The sequence below is a fragment of the Lepidochelys olivacea genome (genome assembly GCF_965140295.1).
Source record: "Lepidochelys olivacea isolate rLepOli2 genome assembly, chromosome: 15".
Lineage (NCBI taxonomy): Eukaryota > Metazoa > Chordata > Testudines > Cheloniidae > Lepidochelys > Lepidochelys olivacea.
In genome coordinates this window covers 30,886,680-30,905,919 of record NC_140425.1, presented here as the reverse complement: position 1 = coordinate 30,905,919, position 19,240 = coordinate 30,886,680, and the positions used below count along the sequence as shown (strand labels likewise).

The following is a 19,240-nucleotide window of genomic DNA, read 5'->3' as shown; positions in this document are numbered from 1 at the left end:
TTAAAAATATTTAGCACTTCTCTAGTGCCTTTCACAAGATCTTAAGCACTTTAGATCTATAAATTAAGTCTTGTAATGCTCCTGTGAAAGAAGTAGTTATTTTTGTCCCAATTTTATAAGGGGGAAACTGAGGCAGAGAGCGGTCACATGGCTCCCCCCAACGTATCATGGTAAATCCGTGGCAGAACTAGGACTTGAAGCAAGATGTCTTGACTGTCAGTCCACGTCTTAGCCACAAGACCATCCTTTCCTTTCTTCCCGTGAGGGAACGCAACATTCACCAAACTGAAACTGGCATTCCTGTTCAGATGGGCTGGGATGGGAGCTGCTGTTCCCTGTCATCAGGGTGTCACTCCAGTGTGTTTCAGGGTGGGTTGCTGTAGCACCCAGCTCCGCTCCATGCGTTTAGATCCTCACGCCAAAGGCAAGGGAGAGCAACCACCTTCAGAGATGGCCCTTTTCCAGGCTAGTTAAATGCTGAGGTTTTCTGTTCCTGAGGTGGTGGGGTTTTTTTTGTTTGTTTTTTTTTTTATTAAAGAAACTGACAACTCAGCTTCACCCAAAGCATCTCTGCCATCTGGAAAACTTTGCAGTACGGACTGACCGAAACCACAGAACCTGTTCTCGTGTTGGGATTGGTCACTACGGGTTAATGATGGACCAGACCTGAGGGACCTGAATTATAACATCTCTCCAAGCGGTGCGTTGGGTGCAGGGCGGAATTAGTTGCTGTCTCTGGGGCTGCTGTCCGGAGGTGTTGTCACAGAGGCACCCGGCAGCTCAGCCTGGAAATTGAGGACAGGCAGGAAGTCTCCCAACAGTGCCAGGTATCCCTGGAGCTCTAGCCAAGCTGACCCATTTCCCCATTCTATCCCAGATTCCTAACCATACATTTCTGGAAGCAGAGTCTTGAAATCTTTGGAGTGCAGCCAAATTAGTTCAGAGAAACAGAAGACTCTCCACAGCTCTCTTCCTTTTCCCCATCTTTCTTTCTCCTTTTCTGTTTTCCTGGAAGGGTTGGGCCCAGTGATTTGACACACAGAAGAGCGTTCCCAGCAGCCGGGGTAAATTATGCTGCTGGATGCAATAATCAGACAACGCATAAGACTAATTATTTCTGAAAGAAATTAATTTGATTCAGTTTGGCAACATGGATGAAATCTGAAACCCAATGGCTTTCCTTTGAATTGCCCTGGGACCCAAGTATAGTACTGGAAAAATTCCAGCAGGGAGGGTCAAGGATCACAGGGCTCATATTTCCATCCCAAATCATCCTAGCAGTGCAATAAATGTCCCGGGTGCAATATTCTCACAACCTAGATCCCCTCAAGGAGGCATGTTCGCTCCATTCCTTTGGGAAAACAAAAGGGGAATGAAGTGAAGAAAGTGTTTTTTATCACAAGCTTTTTAGGGGGTTATTTAAACAATGCTGGGAAAAAGCTCAGAAATAAAATACCAAGTCGATGAACTCACCCAAGGACAGTTAATGTGTGTCCTAAACAGTTTCGCTCGTTCCAGTGAACCACGTACTTTTTCAATGTCCCATGCAATGTTATGGTCTTGTTTGGGGAAAAAGTGTTAGGAACCTACAATCACCCATTGTTAAAGCCCAAAGTAACCAGGGCACTTCTTAGCCTTACGCTATAACTGTCTCTTCTATTATAGCTGTAACTTTGTTCAGGTTGTGCCTAGTATTTACACACCCCAGGGTTTATTACTATTTTGGCTTTTTTATTCAGGGCTCAGTGACCTGAGCCTGAAGGCCTCGATGTGCCTTCATGACACAGCAGCCTGTTCAAAGCTAATAGGCGATCTGCCCAGATAAACTCCAGAACAGGAGTGAGGACACTCCAATTTCTAATAAATCCAGGGCTGCTTTCACTGAGTGTGCAAAATGTGCAAACACGTCAGTTTCACATGCACAAAACCAGCATGTGTGGGGGCAAAATGACGTGGATTTTTTGCCCACTGATCCCAACGACGAATACAGGAAACACCCAGCTTGGATGAGCTTAGCTGAGAAGGATGCCACGGAGGGGCTGTGGGGAAAATACCCTTGGTCCGTATAAAAAGAGAAAGCATCATATGGGCCCTAATCTATACCAGTTTTGCCAGTGGGGAGAGAAATGCATTCTTCTTAGTACAGGGTGCTTTCTGGCTCGAGCTTTTGGGAAATGGCCTCTCGGAAACAAGGAGTTCGGTGCCTGTTAAACTGTGTCATACAGGAGTGACTTTTCCAGCAATGCTTCCAGAAGAAATCCAGACACCTCTCCCCTTCATGAGTTTAACGGCGCTGCCTTGAGTTACGGCCAGGAAGGTAACTTTTTAACTCTTTATTTCTCCTTCGTGAGCCTTGCAAATCACTGGTTCTGAATGCAAGCCTGGCTCTTGAGAGCGATTCCCCTTCCCCCATGTTCTGTACCGCTCTGTCTCCATTGGGAGCAGCGCTGGGTGGCCTGCAGAACATCGAGCTAACTGGAGATACACTTTGCTGAACTCTGTCAGTGGCTCGATGCTAAACTCTTCTGCAGGTGATTGGCAAGTCCAACAGCAATGGGGAAACCAAAAGCAAGGGAAACGGACTGATGGAAGCAGCCCCAGGGTTAGCAGGTCAAAGGCTGACCTTTTGCTTCTGGAATTTTGGATTAAATCCACCCTTAGTTCTCAAGCCAGATGTCTGACCTCCGTTTCGTCTCTGTTAAGCAGTGGTTTAATTAGCAAGGGACCAGCTCCTGAGAGGGGTTTCACGGGGGCTGTATCCTGAAGAGCCTCCTGCTGGTGAACTTCTGTTGATTTCAGCAAGAGCGCAAGGGTGCACTGGGGCCTTTCCGGGGCTGCCCACCAGTTGCCCTGAGCCTGGCAGCCTCTTCTCCAGAGGCCTTGCGGAGGGCCCTAGAGGAGGCCAGAGCCACCCCGAGGGAGTGGGGAGCAGAGCAGCTACTTGCAGAGCCAATGGCTGGTGGGGGAGGATTGTGGGAAGCGTCCTGGGAGAGGAGTGGGGGGGGGTCCCCTGGAGGGAGGAAGCGTGGAAGGAGTGCAAAGCATCTGCTGCTTCCAGGTAATGTTATAGAAGTATGGTGGATGCCCAGAAGTGGCTGAGACTCTGAGCAGGCTAGCAAGGCCCAGATTTTGCCCAGTTGAGGGCTGCACTGGCAGCTTGCTGGGCACCCTCGGGGGTGGAGCGAATGTGCATCAAAAGGAGCAGTTGGCAGCCGGCCTCCCCTGGATTGCACAGTGTCGGCCTGCAGAGGTGACCATTCCCAGGGGCGCTTCTACCGTACGGGGCCACATGTGCTTCGGGGGCTGGGGAGATAGTAATACTGTACCTGGTTTTTAAAGCCATTGGTTTGCATGCAGGGGAACCAAGGGGGTGGATAGGAGAGCAGAGGGGGTGCATGTCCCCAGCATGCTGCCCTCCTTTCTCTGAGAACAGGTGCCCTGGCAGACGTGGGCTCCTCTAGGCCAGGACTGGGAGGAACGGAGGTGGGATGGTGACTAGAGCATGTGTGGGTTAAAATACCTCGCCTGCATGCTGGAGGTGACCAACCCCCTCTGAAGATAACCTCCCCTCAGCATTTTCTTGGGAGGGGGTTCCCCTCTGTATGGGGAGTCCTGTCCTGACAGTGGGGGCTCAGGAATGTCCAGCCACGAGGGACCACATGGGAGCATCATGCTGGGCACGTTCCTGGCCGCTGAGCTCTCCTTGCAGCTAGGGGACCCACGGGCAGCTCTCCTAATGTGCTTGGCTTTCTTGGGAGTATGTCAGAAAATCCATAGCCTTCTGCTGCTGGTATCTTGGCTGGAGCCAATTAGCCCACGTGGACAAGGTGAAGAACAGCTGTGAGGGATGGCCAGGCGTGCCAAGCCAGGGTTTTATTCCTCCCCCCTCCCCACATTTTCCATCAGAGTATGTAATAAAGCCTTTGTTAGACCCTCCAGCCCCCATCGTCACCCCTAGAGTAATTCAGTAGTGGTGCTGTGAAGGGCGTTTGATTTCTGTTCTATCGTGGTGGTTAATGAAGGGGAACTACGAGCGAGAGAGATTTGCTGGAAGGAATTAAAGACAAAACTTTCCCCAGATTGCTTTTGTCTGGGGCTGCAGCTTTGATGGGGCTCGGGCTTTGCCTTTGACAGATCTCCAGTAAAGAACAAGCTCCTTGCCTCTGCCTGCTTCTCTGCCCGCCCCCCTAGCTCCCCCTTTGCAGATGTGGGAGTGAAAGCTCAGGGCTTCCCAAGATTGGAGGGAGCTGCCAGCAGGCGGGGGAGACACTGAGGGTCTCCCCGCCCCCCCTTCTCTCCCTCCCTTGTCCCCACATGAAACCAGCCTAGCCTTAATGAAAACAAGCTGCTCCAATGCGATCCTAGCCAGTGAGCTCAAGGCTGCAGAGGAGGAGGGCTCCAGGCTGGGCTCAGATAGACACCGTCCCAAGGAGCCAGAAGAAACTGGGCTAGAGTGCAGGACAAGCAAACTTTTCCCCTTTGCTTTTACATTCTTTCAGGCCCTGCAGACGGACACCCCTCCCCGCCCCCCGGCAGGAGGGTGCTGGGAGACTTTAACCTACAGCTGGTGAGTACATGCAATGCCCCCATCTTTCAGATCATTCATTTCGCTTTACAATATTTAATCTACAAACAAAATTGCATTGGATTCCCCCCTCCCCCCAGCAACCTTCTCTTTTCCTTTTTTGAACTCCTCACCGCAGCACAGTCCTGGGCTGGTTTTATTGTTTCTTTGCCATAGATCTAGATATTTATTTTTCCCAGTGTGTTGATGTTAGGATTTCATGCTCATCTGTGAACCAAGTTGAGTGTGCTCAGCTAGACAGGCATGTTGGCGGAGTTCTGTTTGGAATAATTGTTCAGCATGGTGCATAGATTTCATATTGGAGTTGCTTACAGAATACCAGTGAAAGACAAAGGGAGCCAGATGCTTCGCTTTGGACCCTTCCAAGAAGTTCTCAAGTGCCACTGAAATGAGCCGACTGAGCTTGCTGGGCAAAGCAGGGTGCCTGTGTGAGAGGCCAGATATGCATTTGCATGAAGGTAGCAGAACTCAGTGGGTTGTGGGGGGGAAAAAAGGGGGTTGCCAAAAAGAGGAAAATTGCGTTAGATTTGCTTCCTTTGCTTTGCAGTTAAAAATCTCTGCTGTGGATCGAAGCAGGCGTTTGCGGGGAGAGGAGTGTGCTGGGGGCTCAGAGGGAAATTTGGGGGGGGGTACATTATGCTACTGGGGAGGAGTTTGGAAGTGGATATGATGGGACTTAGGGAGGGGCTTGGGGATATATAGGGTGTGATTGGACAGGAGTTTGGGGGCAATATGCTGGGGATTTGTGCAGGAGGGCTGGGGGAGGGAACGCACTCTGGCTTTTGGATGGGCAATGTGGCGGAGAAATGAGCTGCCTGGACAGCGGGCACTCAGCGTTCCACGTCTCCGTTCTTTCTTGTAGTCCAAGGAACATGGCCCAAGCAGCGTGTGCTGAGGGGTACGACGGCTGGGTAGGACTGACCCACCTAACGGGGAGTAATTTGGGTGCAGGCAGGTTTTGGGTGGCAGGGGAAGAGAGTGAAAATTTGCAGCTTCCCCCTGTTCTCTTTTTGCCCAAGCTGCACGTGGCAAACCGTTGAACAGAGTTGAACATTTTAAAGGTGGGGGGGAAGAGAAGTGGGGCTTGGCCTTCTCTTTGCGTTAAGCTTCAGTGGCTGAAACCTGCTGCGGCTCCCTTCATAGCTCAAGGCTACTAGATGGCTTCTTAATTTTGTTGAAGCCAGGAGGGCCAGAAAAGTCCCGGTCGGCTTTCTGTGCCGCCTTCTCACTGCTGCACCAACGGAAACTTTGCGGGGGAAGCCAACACTGAACTAAATAACACAGCGGGGAGGAAAACTTCACTGCAAACGGAGCTTACAATGTAATCCAAGTGGTACTGAAGCCATTCAGGGCTTCGGGTCTGCTGCAGCAAAACTGGCTCTGAGATGAATGTGGCGTCAATGCAGACTCCTGGTGAAGCCAGTGGGAGTTTTGCCTGAATAACGACTGCAGGCTGGAAGTATAATATCCCTTATCTTGGCGGAAGTGGGGCAAGCCATAAAGTTTAGCTCCAGATCTGAAGCTTCCCTGCCCCCCCCCCCCCCCCCGAATTTAGGGCGTGGGTGGTTTCATCATGTTGATCTGGGCCCAGGTCTAGTTCCTTAATTCCGTTTTTGTTCAGTGCTTTATAATGCTGTGTGAACGAAGGCTAAGTGGTAATCATGATTCATCTCCTCATTTCTCCTGTTGGTCCGTGCTCGTGGCTTTTTTTGCTATGTAGTTAAGGGTCGCAATGCAGCTCCTGGGTCCAGGAGAAGAAGGTGGGGCTGGGGGACAAGGCGACTAAATGGGAGTTACAAAACAAACAAGTGTTCACAAAATAAACAAATCTGATTTAAAAAAATGCCAGTAATAGCAGGTAAGAAGGACCCTAGCGCCCCTGAGAGCGGCTGCTTGCTTTGCTGGTTGCCATGACTCTGGCCTTCATAACAAAACCCTAGCTCCTCTGGCTGACTTTGGAGAAGTTGGGATCTGGATTCAAAGTTTGCAGCTTGAGCTGGTCTCAAGCACGCACCTGGGTGACCACAGCATCAGGTGCTCCTTTCCTCCTTGCTAGCTGCAAGCCTCTTTGCAAAGATGGGAGAGGAGAGACTCTGGTCCTTTTTTCTGTGTTTGAATGGGAACTGGATTTTGGGGGGAGTTACTGTGGTGTGTTTTTAAAGTGCAGCTTCTGTTTTCTTTTAATTTTTTTCAAAATATGTTTTCTTTTGTTTAAAATCAGCTTTTTTTTAAAAAGAAGACGAGGGTGGGGTGGGGGGCATTGAAACTGGGGATGGGCACACTGGGAATGGAGAGCAGCTAGGTCCTGGGGGTTCCCTGTGGGCTGACTGCTGGGGCAAGGAAGGCAGGGGACTCTCCTGCTGCTGCCCGTCTATGGAACGTGGACACGCTCCAGGGTGGCCGGGTGACTGTTCTTTGTAGCCCATCGCATGTAGAGAGGGAAAAATAGAACCGCTAATGGCTAAACTAACCCAGAGCAAGGCTGTTGGTTCTTTAGCTATTTCTCTGGCACCTCAAGATCTTTATCCTCAAAACACGCACCCCTGTGAGGGAGGACACTGCCTCAGTTTCCCCATCTGTAAAATAAAGCTAGAGAGTGGCCTAAATTGGCACAAGAGATCTGGGAAATGAACCCTCATCTCCTGCGCCACGGGCCAGCACCCTAACCACAGGGCCATCTTTCCTCTGAGCTCTTTCACTGAGCCAGCTGGTGATCAATGGAGGTGAGTTCAGGCTTATAATCGCTTCTCCTTTAGGAGTGGGACAGTGGCGAGAGCTGGGTGAGGTGTTGGCTGAAAGCTGACTCGGCTGTGAGGATGCTAGGTTACACCCTGCCTGACCACATGAGAGCTATGCAGATCTGGGTGGTGTGGGGGGAGTGACAACACAGCAGGGCTGAGGTGTGGATTGGCATGTCTGTTTGCATAGCTCTGTCTAGATTACACTGATCCCAGGTTAAATCCATCCCAGCAAAGAGAATGGGGGAGGATAACACAAAAGGGCTGAAACAATGGAGGGGAAACCCCTCCCTACATTAATCAGCTAGCTGGGTTGGTCTAGATACACCTAGGTGCCCATCCTTGTGAGCATTTAGCTATCTGAGACCGGATGGTCTCAGCATTTCCTCCTGTCCTGACTAGGGGAGAGGTGAGATCAGAGGTGGAGTGCGCTCCCAGTCAGGGAGAAATACCTCTTCCTTGTGCAGTTTGCTTGAGGGAAGCTACAGGTGTCCATTCTGGTCTATCCGTGTCACTGATCATCTCTCGGTGGCTTGCGGCCCATGCAGCTTGGAGAGCAAGAAGCTGCTTGTGTCTTTCCTGTTGAGGGTTAAAGCTGGTTGCCTGGGAGGTGTGGGGACAGCAAATATGGTTTCATAGAATCATAGAAGGTTAGGGTTGGAAGGGACCTCAGGAGGTCATCTAGTCCAACCCCCTGCTTGAAGCAGGGCCAATCCCCAATTTTTGCCCCAGATCCCTAAATGGCCCCCTCAAGGATTGAACTCACAACCCTGGGTTTAGCAGGCCAATGCTCAAACCACTGAGCTATCCCTCATATGGACCTTGAAGTTGCCAAGCCAACTGTTTTACGCTGGTCCTGCCATCCCAGATCCTACCATATGAACTGGCAGGGTGCAGTGACCCCCATGCAATTCGGGAGTGGGCAAAAGGGGAAATGCTGTTTGTTGCGATGACCTGCAGCAGGGTCAGGCCATGAAACAGCCTTGGCAGAACATGGAGATCTGAGGTCACACTCCACACATCTTGAGAGCTGTTCCTGCCTCCTGCAGGGTAATGCACATGCATCCCCGCTCACCAAGCACCACTGCACGTTGCCTGGTGAGCCAAAATATCTGGCTCTGTGATTGCAGGGAAATCCGGGTTTGCTGGCAGGGCAGGTGTCCCCCCCAGGCTAACCTTGCCTCTAGCATGAAGGGGCTAATCCCATTCAACAGCAGCTGGGAGAATTGAATGATTCTGCCAGTACAGCTCCCGCGCTATTGGCCAGGGAGGGCTCACACCCAGGATCGGGGTAGTGCAGACAAGGCTCCAGCAGCTTCTGGTGGCGGTTTTTGCCTTCTGCACCCATTTACCAACGAAAAGGCCGTTTGCACTCGTCACTCCGGTAATGGAACGGGGACCCACAACTCACTTCACAAAGGCTTGTTCAAGGGCCAGCCGAGGCGGCAGCATTTGGTTACTGTCTGTGCCCCGGTACCCGACGCCATCCCGTCCCTGTTGCACCACTTCTACTGATGTAATGCAGACATTCGACAGGGCAGCAAGGAAGCTGGGAAACGGCCTTTGTTATCGCTTTAATATACCCCCAGTGCCCACAGGGAAACATAACTTGTACAAAGAACTGCCAAAGGTCACGTGTAATGTCCTTCTCTGCTGGGCACAGCCCCGTTTCCTCCAGAGAAATGGAAAAACATAAGTGCATCTTACATCTTATTTTACATCATTCCTGATGAAGAGTGTGGGGGCACTGGCAGCCTTTGTTCGCTGAACACGCCAGGTCTTCCTGTAATGCCTCTGTTCAAGCCACACGGGGTCAAGACAGCAAAAGTCACTGCTCTCATAGGCACTTGGCAAACATTACCCTCTTGTCCTCCACCGGATCAAAAGATGTAATATACTTAAGTGGTCCTGTTGGCAGTTTGTTTCACGGCTGCTGGTGTAAGTGCCGTCCGGGGCTGTCTGAAATGCTGTTCGTAGCAAGGATCCTGGCAACTGAGGCATTGTAGGGGTGTCTGAGGATATTCTCCTAGCCCAGTAGGTGCTAATCTGAAGTGTTGGTCAGTGGGAGGGTCTTGGTGGTGGAGCTGGTAGCGGGGAGCCTGCAAACATCTCTCTGTCCCTCTTAGGTACCAATCTGTGTGTATATAATGTCTTCTGCAGTTTCCACGGTATGCATCCGATGAAGTGAGCTGTAGCTCATGAAAGCTCATGCTCAAATAAATTGGTTAGTCTCTAAGGTGCCACAAGTACTCCTTTTCTTTTTGCGAAGACAGACTAACACGGCTGTTACTCTGAAATCTGGGTTGTGCTGACCACAGTGCTCTGAAGAGCTGGGCAATCCTAAATGCATGAGAATCTCTCCTTCTAGCCCTGCAAAGCCTGCTAATTTAGGAGAGAGATTGAGTGTGGGGAGGGGAAACCTTTGTGTAAATTGTCCCTGTCCTTTAATGTGGATCAACTCAAAGAATCGGTGAAGCTCACGAACATAAGAACATAACAATGGCCATACTGAGTCAGACCAAAGGTCCATCCAGCCCAGTATCCTGTCTACCGACAGTGGCTAATGCCAGGTGCCCCAGAGGGAGTGACACAGGTTGACTAACTAGTAATGATCAAGTGATCTCTCTCCTGCCATCCATCTCCACCCCCTGACAAACAGAGGCTAGGGACACCGTTCCTTACCCATCCTAGCTAAAAGCCATTAATGGACTTAACCTCTATGAATTTATCCAGTTCTCTTTTAAACCCTGTTATAGTCCTAGCCTTCACAACCTCCTGAGGCATAGGTTGACTGTGCACTCAGTGAAGAAGAGCTTCCTTTTATTTGTTTTAAGCCTGCTACCCATTAATTTCATTTGGTGGCCCCTAGTTCTTACATTATGGGAACAAATAAATAACTTTTCCTTATTCACTTTCTCCACACCACTCATGATTTTATAGACCTCTATCATATCCCCCCTTAGTCTCCTCTTTTCCAAGCTGAAAAGTCCTAGCCTCTTTAATCTCTCCTCATATGGGACCCGTTCCAAACCCCTAATCATTTTAGTTGCCCTTTTCTGAACCTTTTCTAATGCCAGCTGAGATGAGGGGACCACATCTGTATGCAGTATTCAAGATGTGGGTGTACCATGGATTTGTATAAGGGCAATAAGATATTCTTCGTCTTATTCTCTATCCCTTTTTTAATGATTCCTAACGTCCCGTTTGCTTTTTTGACTGCTGCTGCACACTCTGTGGATGTCTTCAGAGAACTAGCCACGATGACTCCAAGCTTCCACTGGGTTCTTATTAAAGCAAACCAGCTCTCCCATGAGCTGTGAGAGTGACTTTGCAAGGAGCTGCAGGCAGAATCGCTTCCACTAATTCCATCCTAGGTTTGAAGCCTGGCATGCTCAGATGGAACAAATCACCCCCAGATTTCAGTAACGATCTAATAGGAAATGAGAACACTTCGCATTGGCTGGGGCGCCAATTGCAGCCAATTTGAAAAGGGCCATCTGCACAATTTTAGATTGGGAGGAGGTACCTGAAGTCCCATTTCTGCCCCTGGTAAAACTGAGAGCTTCTTCTCATAGTCTGGAGTTTTGGCGGTCTGTGATCTGTCTTCCACCAATGAGTTATCTGAAGCTGACCATGCTCATATGTGCAGCTCACATCTTCCAGCGCCCACGTTACACTCCGCTTAAAATTACTGCTGTGGTTTTGTCCGCCCTGTTTCTTTTGTTGCTCTTCTCATGCTTTCCAAACTCCCAGAAAGCCATGCTTCAAACCCAGAGCTACTCTGGAGTGGGCTCTGGCTCTCTATCGGCATGCAAGAGGTCACTCAGGCAGCAATTCAACAAGCGCTTCCAGAAATGTGAGCTCTTAGCCCGAAAAGCTTCTGACTTGTTGTTTCTCCTAGCCCTAGAGCTGAAATGTGTTTTTCATACCCATTTGTGTAAAATGTAATAAATGATAGAATACGTGACGTGAGCTGGTTAGCTCCTAGTGGCCCCAGTTCAGGAAAACATCCCCATCCAGTGCAGCACAATTGAATTCAATGGGACTTAAGTGCATATTAAAGTTAAGCACGTGTTTAAGTGCTCTCCTGAATAGGTATGAACCTTAGCACGTGGCCTTGCAAACTTGAATGAGCTACAGATGTAGTACTGTCTCTAGCTAAGGGATGAGGGGCAGTGCAGCATCAGAAACTTGCCCTGGTACCTGTGCCGTGGCTGTTCTCCGAGGGGTGCCATTCTGGGACTATTTACAGCAATAATGTTCGTGGGGAGTTCAATCATTGTCTGAATCTATTTCTAACCATGCGTGAGGCTGATGATCATTGCACCATTGTTTACTAATTGTCAGAGCCGCGTGTATAGCTAGAACAAAGTGTGGAATGGATCAGTGGAGCTGCACGTTTGCCCTTCTGCAGTTAAGTCTGTTCAAAGTTTCCATTGTCAATCTCAGGTTTCAGGAATTTATTAATCAGCCAAACTAATTTTGCTTGCGCCAGAATCTTGGCAGGCAGCACTCCCACCCCAGCAGTGCATTTATAAAGAACACTAAACTTAGGGGGGGAAATCGTTTCATCTGGTTTTCATCTGGTTTTCAAGTATGTCAGCGTAAAACAAATGGAATGTTGCACTTTACAATGTTTCTTTGCAATCACAGAAATGAAATCAAAGTTCAGGCTAGTTTTTCTTTAAGAAATGTAACTTGGCAAGTAACTCGGTGCCTAAAATAATCAACAGGCTTTTGTTATTTTGGAAACAAATGGCAAAAGCAATGACATTAAACTTTTCAAAGGGGCTGCTTGGTAGCTATCGCGTCTGCTTTGAATAGGATAATGTATGCGTCCTCCTTTTAATAGCAAATTTATTTAAGTAAATGCAGTTTTGTCTCAGACATGATTTAAAAGAAAACGCCCTAATTTTCACTCCATTGGGGTTTATTGAATAAATAACATTTTTAAAAACGTGTCTTTAAGGGCTAGATTAGACTCCATCTCCATCGAAATGTTCTGATCTTATTGGTTCAGTATCCCTATAACCGATGTGATCGGTAAACAGATTGCAAAATTCTTGTATTGGTCATTTGCAAATATTCAGGAATTTCTGAGTGAAATTCCCTCTATTTTTGCTGCCTGTTGACGCACTGATTTCAGGTGAGCTTCTCTTACTAGATGTTCCATTCTATGCATCCGATGAAGTGAGCTGTAGCCCACGAAAGCTTATGCTCAAATAAATTTGTTAGTCTCTATGGTGCCACAAGTCCTCCTTTTCTTTTCACAGAGTAAGGTGCTAGTCAGCAATGAGCAGGGGTAGCAGAATCGGACGCTCTCGGTGAAATACACTCCAGCACAATGCCCCTTGCAGATCTTAAATGAGCCCTCGGCTCTGTGCCAGGCCAAAGCGAACAGCTCTCCAACAGTGCATTGCAAATATTCAAAATGTGCAGCTTACTCCATGTTGGGGAAATGGTGTCCATGTTCCCTGATTGAAAGGTTTCTGAGCCAGCCAGGGCTGAGTGAACGCTGGAGTTTATTATTAATACATTATTAGTCACTGGCATTTGCTTGTGGCTCCTGATTCGATGATTGATGTGACCAGCCAACGCTGTGCAAGCTGCATGTTGTGACTCTTGGATGTTGTTATTGAAAATTGTCCCGGGAAAGAGAGTCCTACGGCAGTGCTGCTCCCAGATTAAGATAAGGACCACTTAAAGACCTCTACGGTGGGTGATAAATCCAGTCTTTCGGTGCCATCCGCTGGTGGTCTGCCCAACCGTGTGTTCTGCCCAATTGTATGGCAAGAGCAACCAGTCAAGCATACTTTAGTCTGGCAGCCTGGAGGTCGGGACACCCCTTATCAAGGCCTGCGAGCAAGGGGCTGTACCTGGAAGGGCGTGGCTGCTGCCACCAACAGTCGAGGGATTAGTTAAAGGGCTAAAACCATGGCTGGGCAGGTGTGCACTGGGGCCCCCCCCCGACACACATTCACATCGCGCAGTGTGGCACGCTCCCAACCCTGGCCACAGACGGCTCTCCCAGGGCCCGATCCTTTCAAGGCCCAGGGACCCCCCCCAACCCTGGCCACAGACGGCTCTCCCAGGGCCCGATCCTTTCAAGGCCCAGGGACCCCCCCCAACCCTGGCCACAGACGGCTCTCCCAGGGCCCAATCCTTTCAAGGCCCAGGGACCCCCCCCCAACCCTGGCCACAGACGGCTCTCCCAGGGCCCGATCCTTTCAAGGCCCAGGGACCCCCCCCAACCCTGGCCACAGACGGCTCTCCCAGGGCCCGATCCTTTCAAGGCCCAGGGACCCCCCCCAACCCTGGCCACAGACGGCTCTCCCAGGGCCCGATCCTTTCAAGGCCCAGGGACCCCCAGAGTCCCTCAAGCTGCAAACGCACTAAACAGGCTACTATTTAAAGAGCCCGGCCTCCTGGCTTCCCCATCTGGCTTCTGCTTGGTAAGGGAGTTTGCAGTGCATGGCTGGGAAGAACTGTAATCGACAGGGGAGCGCAGCGTACGCTTCTTCCCCATAAAAATAAGTAAGCGGGAATGATTTGTCAGTTTCCCGGGGTGTGCCTGTGTGCTATCTTTTGCAAATGCACTTTCTGTTGTGAGACATGCCCAGGCCCCACGGCGCTCAAAGTAATTTATTGCCAGGTCTGGTTTCCACCAGAAGTATCTTTATAGCTGCTAGAACGCACAGAGCTTCCCAGGGTCTAGTAAAAGCTGCACAGCATCAGCCTCCCAGCCCTTCCCCTCGTTAAAGGTGGGTTTGAGAAATAGCCCGGCACAAGCAAAGTCTGGTTGCTGGGAGTTCCAAGGGGTTGTAGCCTCCAGAACAGGGGCCTCATCAAGGAAGCCGGATACACCGTGTTTGGAGGTCTTGTGTCAAACCACTGCTTAAACTGTGCACCCTGTTTTCTGGTTGGCCTGGGAGGCTTCCTCCTAGCAGAGGTCCCCGTGGTTAGAAAACCCGTGGGGGCTGAGTTAATGCTGCTGTGGTGGTCTCCATTGCGAGATTCCTTGGGCGTGGCGGTGGTGATGCATCTTCTGACAGTCGCACCCTGCCACTGGCTGAATGTCGTTGCTCGTCAGTGAGGGGAGGAAACTAGTGGCTGGGGAAGTTCCAGACAACTTGGTCAATGGGCTGAAGGGTGGAAGCCCAGCCCCGCTTTCTTGGAGGTGCAAATCGGAGCTGCGTTCCTGAAAATTGGCCCCAATCGTCCTCCCTACGGAAAAAGGAAGCAAAACGAGGTAGAGGGTTTGGAGCTTGTTGGGTAGGAGATTTTTGGATGCATGTCCACCCGTGTCTGGTTGTGTGGGAATGCACATGTACAAGGGGGGTGGGGGGTTGGTTCTCATAGTCTTCTCCCATCCCCAAACTGAGGAAACTGACCAGAGGGAGTCACTCCCTGCACCTCCCTTCCTCGGCATTCAGCGAGCTGCCTCCACAGTGCTCCTAGGCCGTGGTGAGCCACCGAAGGGACCAGGCTTAGGATCGGAACTCAGTTCTGGCGAGGGGCAGGTGTCCCATTGCCACGACTTGACTGTGGCGTCTGTCATACGCAGTGTTTGCCCTTTATTGCTGGAGATTTCCTATGGGCAATACATCTATGCAACATGAATAATGAAAAGCTTGTGATGTAGCTAGCAGTGTAGAGGTCATGGGGGGGGGGGTTTGGGGTTGAAATATCAACAGTAGCCATGTGCTTTCTGCAAGATCATGAAAATTTCACTCAGGATGAGCAGGTGCTGAGGGCCCAGGGGCTGAGACGCACAGCTCTAGAAAGTGCCACTTCTTCCTCCTGCTTCTCTGTCCTCACCGTTTCCTGAAGCTCTGGCTGATGTTTAAAGCAATAATGTCCTGAGAGCTGCTTTTCCCACTCTTTCTCTGTAATTTATTATAGCGGTACCTGATAGCCATTCTATAGTTAAAGTTACGTTTTAATGTGGGTTGATCATGATTTATGAATTCCTGTTTCTCTCGGAAAGCCTGAGGCCAATCCATGTGAAATTTCACTCTGGGTCCTTTGAGTTTTCTGGCCTCAGTTTTCTTTGGTTTCTCATCATAAATGTTTAATAGAAAGTCTCTGAAATGGGGCTGTGGCTGAAATTTCTCCTTGGAAGCCCTCCTATGTCTTAAAGACCCATGCCCCCCAAATAAACCCCCCACCATACTCCAGCTACATAAAACGTAGCAGAGGGATGAACCTACTGCGCCCCTCCCCCAAACTACCCACCCCCAATTAAAGCATCAAAATAAACCTAGGACATGAATACACCCGAATGGTTGCTGAGAAGCAGCCAGGGTGGCTACACAAGCAACCTACCTGGCACAAACCACAAAATCAAGGGCATGAAAAGTGAAGCTACCTGCCACATCACACCCTTCATTCTTTTACCCAGAAGCACACGCCATACCATTGTCACAACTCCCAGGCACCGAGACCAGGCACTGGAACTTTGCCCAGGACAGATACTAACTTGTCCCTGTTTTCTCTCTGTTTTGTGGCAGATTCCGGTCTGGGAAATGGCTGCTTCAGCTATGGTCTGTGTGCTCCTTATGCTCATGGCACCTCTGTGCACCACGCGATCGACACGCATCCAGGCGACTGTCCTGGATGATAACGGTGGGAGTGGAGACAATCCAGGTACCTCCATCCCCCCCTCTGCAAGCGTGAATTTGGGGGTGAGTCCTACATCCGGGACTATTGCTGTGAATTCTGTCAATGGCACCTTGACTTCAGTCAACATCTTCAATAGGATTGTGAATTTCTTTAAAGAGTACATGCTGCTAATCATTGTGGTGGGGTCCTTAGTTTTTGTGCTGCTCTTCATTATATGTGCCGCCGTCATCGTCCGGCAGAAACACAAGGCCTCTGCCTATTACCCATCGTCATTTCCTAAGAAAAAGTACGTGGACCAGAATGACAGATCAGGGGGTGCCAAAGCTTTCAACGAAGTTCCTGAAAAGGCTCCCGAGACCCACCCGGAGGAGCCCGTGGACTCATCCAAACAGCTGCAAGCTGATATTTTGGCTGCTGCCCAGAACTTGAAATCCCCAGCCAAGGTCTCCATGGCAAATGGAGATGGGACCAAAATAGAGGATAAGCCCCAAAAAGAACAGGAGGAAGGGACCAAAGTGGAGGACAACAGACAAACAGCTGAGTGTGTTTCCAAAGAACAGGTGGCTCCCCAGGAGAAAGCTGAACCAGCAAAAGAGATGCCAGCTCCAAGTTGCGCAGCAGAAACGGAGACCAAAGGAGAAGAACCTCCCTCCACTGAGGAAGTTCAGCAGGCCAATGAGTCCTCACCAGAAGAGCCCAAAGAATGCCCCATGTCTGCCGATCCCATCGTGCAAACCCCTGAAGGTGAGAAGCAAGATGTGTCTGTTCCGGCGGCTCCCGATACCAGTGTTGCCGGTGTCTAACACAGGAACTCGGGCGCTAGAAAAACGGACCTTCGTTCTTGAACAATGCTAAAGCAGCGGACAATCACCATTCATCAGCAGACCACGTTATTGATTTGGAAATTGATTCAACACGCGACAGACTATTTTTCTATTAAGTGGGCACAATAGATACCCCTGTCATTATACCAGCCATGGTGCCCAGCTGAATATCAAAACAGATTCGATTTAGTACACTGTATTTTACATTAACAGACCGTTCCGTTACTGTGTAATTGCTCAGTAGCTCTCACTTTCAGTAAGTACATATGCAGGGGTTAGAGGTGGGCGTGATCAGAATCCATGACCTAGCTTTCAGAGTGAGTGACAGATCCAGAATGAAATGTTGGGGCTTAAGCCTGTCTTGAATAGTGGCCTTTAATTATAGATGGTATGACCAGCCATTTATATGGCACAAATCCTACAGGTCCTTACCCAGGTATCTAGGGGAAATCAATGGGAGTTTTGCCTGAATAAAAACTGTGTGAGCATCTATGGATTTGAACTCTACTTGGTGGGAAATCTAGGGCTTTTATCCATTAGGGTCAACATATAGTTCCAGAAGAATTTCCAGGCAATTCTTTGTTCTCTGTAAAATAAGCTGTTGCTGGCTTTCTTGCAAATGTTATTTTTCTAATTCATTTTTATACTATTCGATGGAGGACTTTGGGTGGAAAAGAAATTGTGTGTGTGGAGTGAGTGACTCTAGATGGGATTTTCAGATCTCACCCTCTCGACTAGTCTGAAAAGAGGGGGGTGCTTCATACAAGGGGCAACTGGACCATGTAATTCCATCTAGTGTGAAGAATCTTGTTTTCAAACATAACTTCAGACTTTTTGTCTGGCATCGTAAAGGCTTTACCAATATTTATGACCTTCTGTGATATTTTTTTCCCCAAACATCCTGATCTTCAAAGAACTATAAGATGGAACCTGCAGCTCTTTGTAGACTTCCACAACTGATAGACTTTTACAGTTGTTTTCTTTGGCCTCCATATTTTGTTGCAGTGTATAGTAATAATAATTAAGTATAGATTAAAAAGAGTAAGCTTCTTTATATCCACTGATTAACTGTTCCATAAAGATGTTAATATGACTCAAAGAAATATATTTTACTCAGGGTTTCCATTTAAAAAAAACAACACAATCATAACAACTTGACTAAAGATACTAGGTAATGGAGGGCGGAGAAAGCGAAATCTAATGCTAAGAAGTTAGCGTTTAATTTTTATGCCAACATTCCACTGATTTCTTAAACAAGAAAATTCCTGTTTGCAATTTTATTTGTTTTTTTTCTTACCTCCCTTTTCTACCATTATTAATAAAGAAATTTTCTATGCAGATTTGTTTTGTTTCTGTGGCCTTGAAGATGAGGAGGGTGACTTGTTAGTTTGGTAATTGTATGTTTGTTTTATGGGGCTGCTAAGAGCCCTTGTCATGCTGTCTGGAGTAGTTCACAACCATGAGTGCCTACCTCAGGGCGGACGGACAGAAACAGGGCAGACACCTCCACTGGCGGTATGTTCTGTAGTGAAATTTCACCAAGCCAGTAAAGCGCTCCAGTCGTACACATAACAGTCCTACCAGGGAGTCGCAGACCGTTCCCTTAGACTCTCCAGTCTATCTTGCCACCCAGGCACGCTGGACTTAGTGACAAATAGAACAGGAGGACTTGTGGCACCTTAGAGACTAACAAATTTTTTTGAGCATAAGCTTTCATGAGCTACAGCTCACTTCATCGGATGCATTCAGTGGAAAATACAGGGGGAGATTTATATACATAGAGAACATGAAACAATGGGTGTTACCATACACACTGTAATGAGAGCGATCAGGTAAGGCGAGCATTACCAGCAGGAGAGAGGAAACAAACAAAAAAACCAAACAACCTTTTGTAGTGATAATCAAGGTGGGCCATTTCCAGCAGTTGACAAGAATGTGTGAGGAACGGGGTGGGGGGGGGGAAAGAGGAATAAACATGGGGAAATAGTTTTACTTTGTGTAATGACACATCCACTCCCAGTCTTTATTCAAGCCTAATTGGTCACTTACACCAAAAATCACTAAATATTCAGATTGCTTCCAGTCCCAGGAGACCAGTCACTTACCCAGACCAATTGGTACCCTAGATCTTACACCAAAGACAACAAGCCAATCCTGTAATAAACTATCTAAAGGGTTACTAACTAGGAAAAAGAAATGAGTTTTTTACAGGTTAAAGTAGCAAACATATACACAAAGGAGTTACCATCTAAGGTTCCTAAAGATGACAGAGCCATGGTAATCTGTCAATTCAAAATGTCTTTCAGGACAGACCCATGGGTAACCCCAGGGGTTCTCTGCCTTAGTTCAATATCTCTGGCCCTGTGAGAGTTCAAACAGTATAGAGAGGAAAAATCTTCATGTCAACTATTTTTATGTCCCTCTTCCGGCAGTCAGATCAATAGGACAAGGCCTTCTGCACATACTTCTCC

At 48.8% G+C, this 19,240-nt stretch overlaps 1 protein-coding gene across 1 annotated transcript; it reads left to right on the top strand.

The window, feature by feature from the left end:
* Positions 1–4,316: 4,316 nt before the first annotated feature.
* TMEM119 (transmembrane protein 119) lies at positions 4,317–18,107 on the top strand. Its single transcript, XM_084649189.1, has 2 exons — positions 4,317–4,567; positions 15,834–18,107. The coding sequence occupies exon 2, from the start codon at positions 15,849–15,851 to the stop codon at positions 16,746–16,748; it is 900 nt and encodes a 299-aa protein (XP_084505315.1). The 5' UTR covers positions 4,317–4,567; positions 15,834–15,848; the 3' UTR covers positions 16,749–18,107.
* Positions 18,108–19,240: the final 1,133 nt, after the last annotated feature.

Bases quoted from the DNA above. Each gene is read 5' to 3' on its own strand.
- TMEM119 (XM_084649189.1), top strand. From the start codon at position 15,849: ATGGCTGCTTCAGCTATGGTCTGTGTGCTCCTTATGCTCATGGCACCT.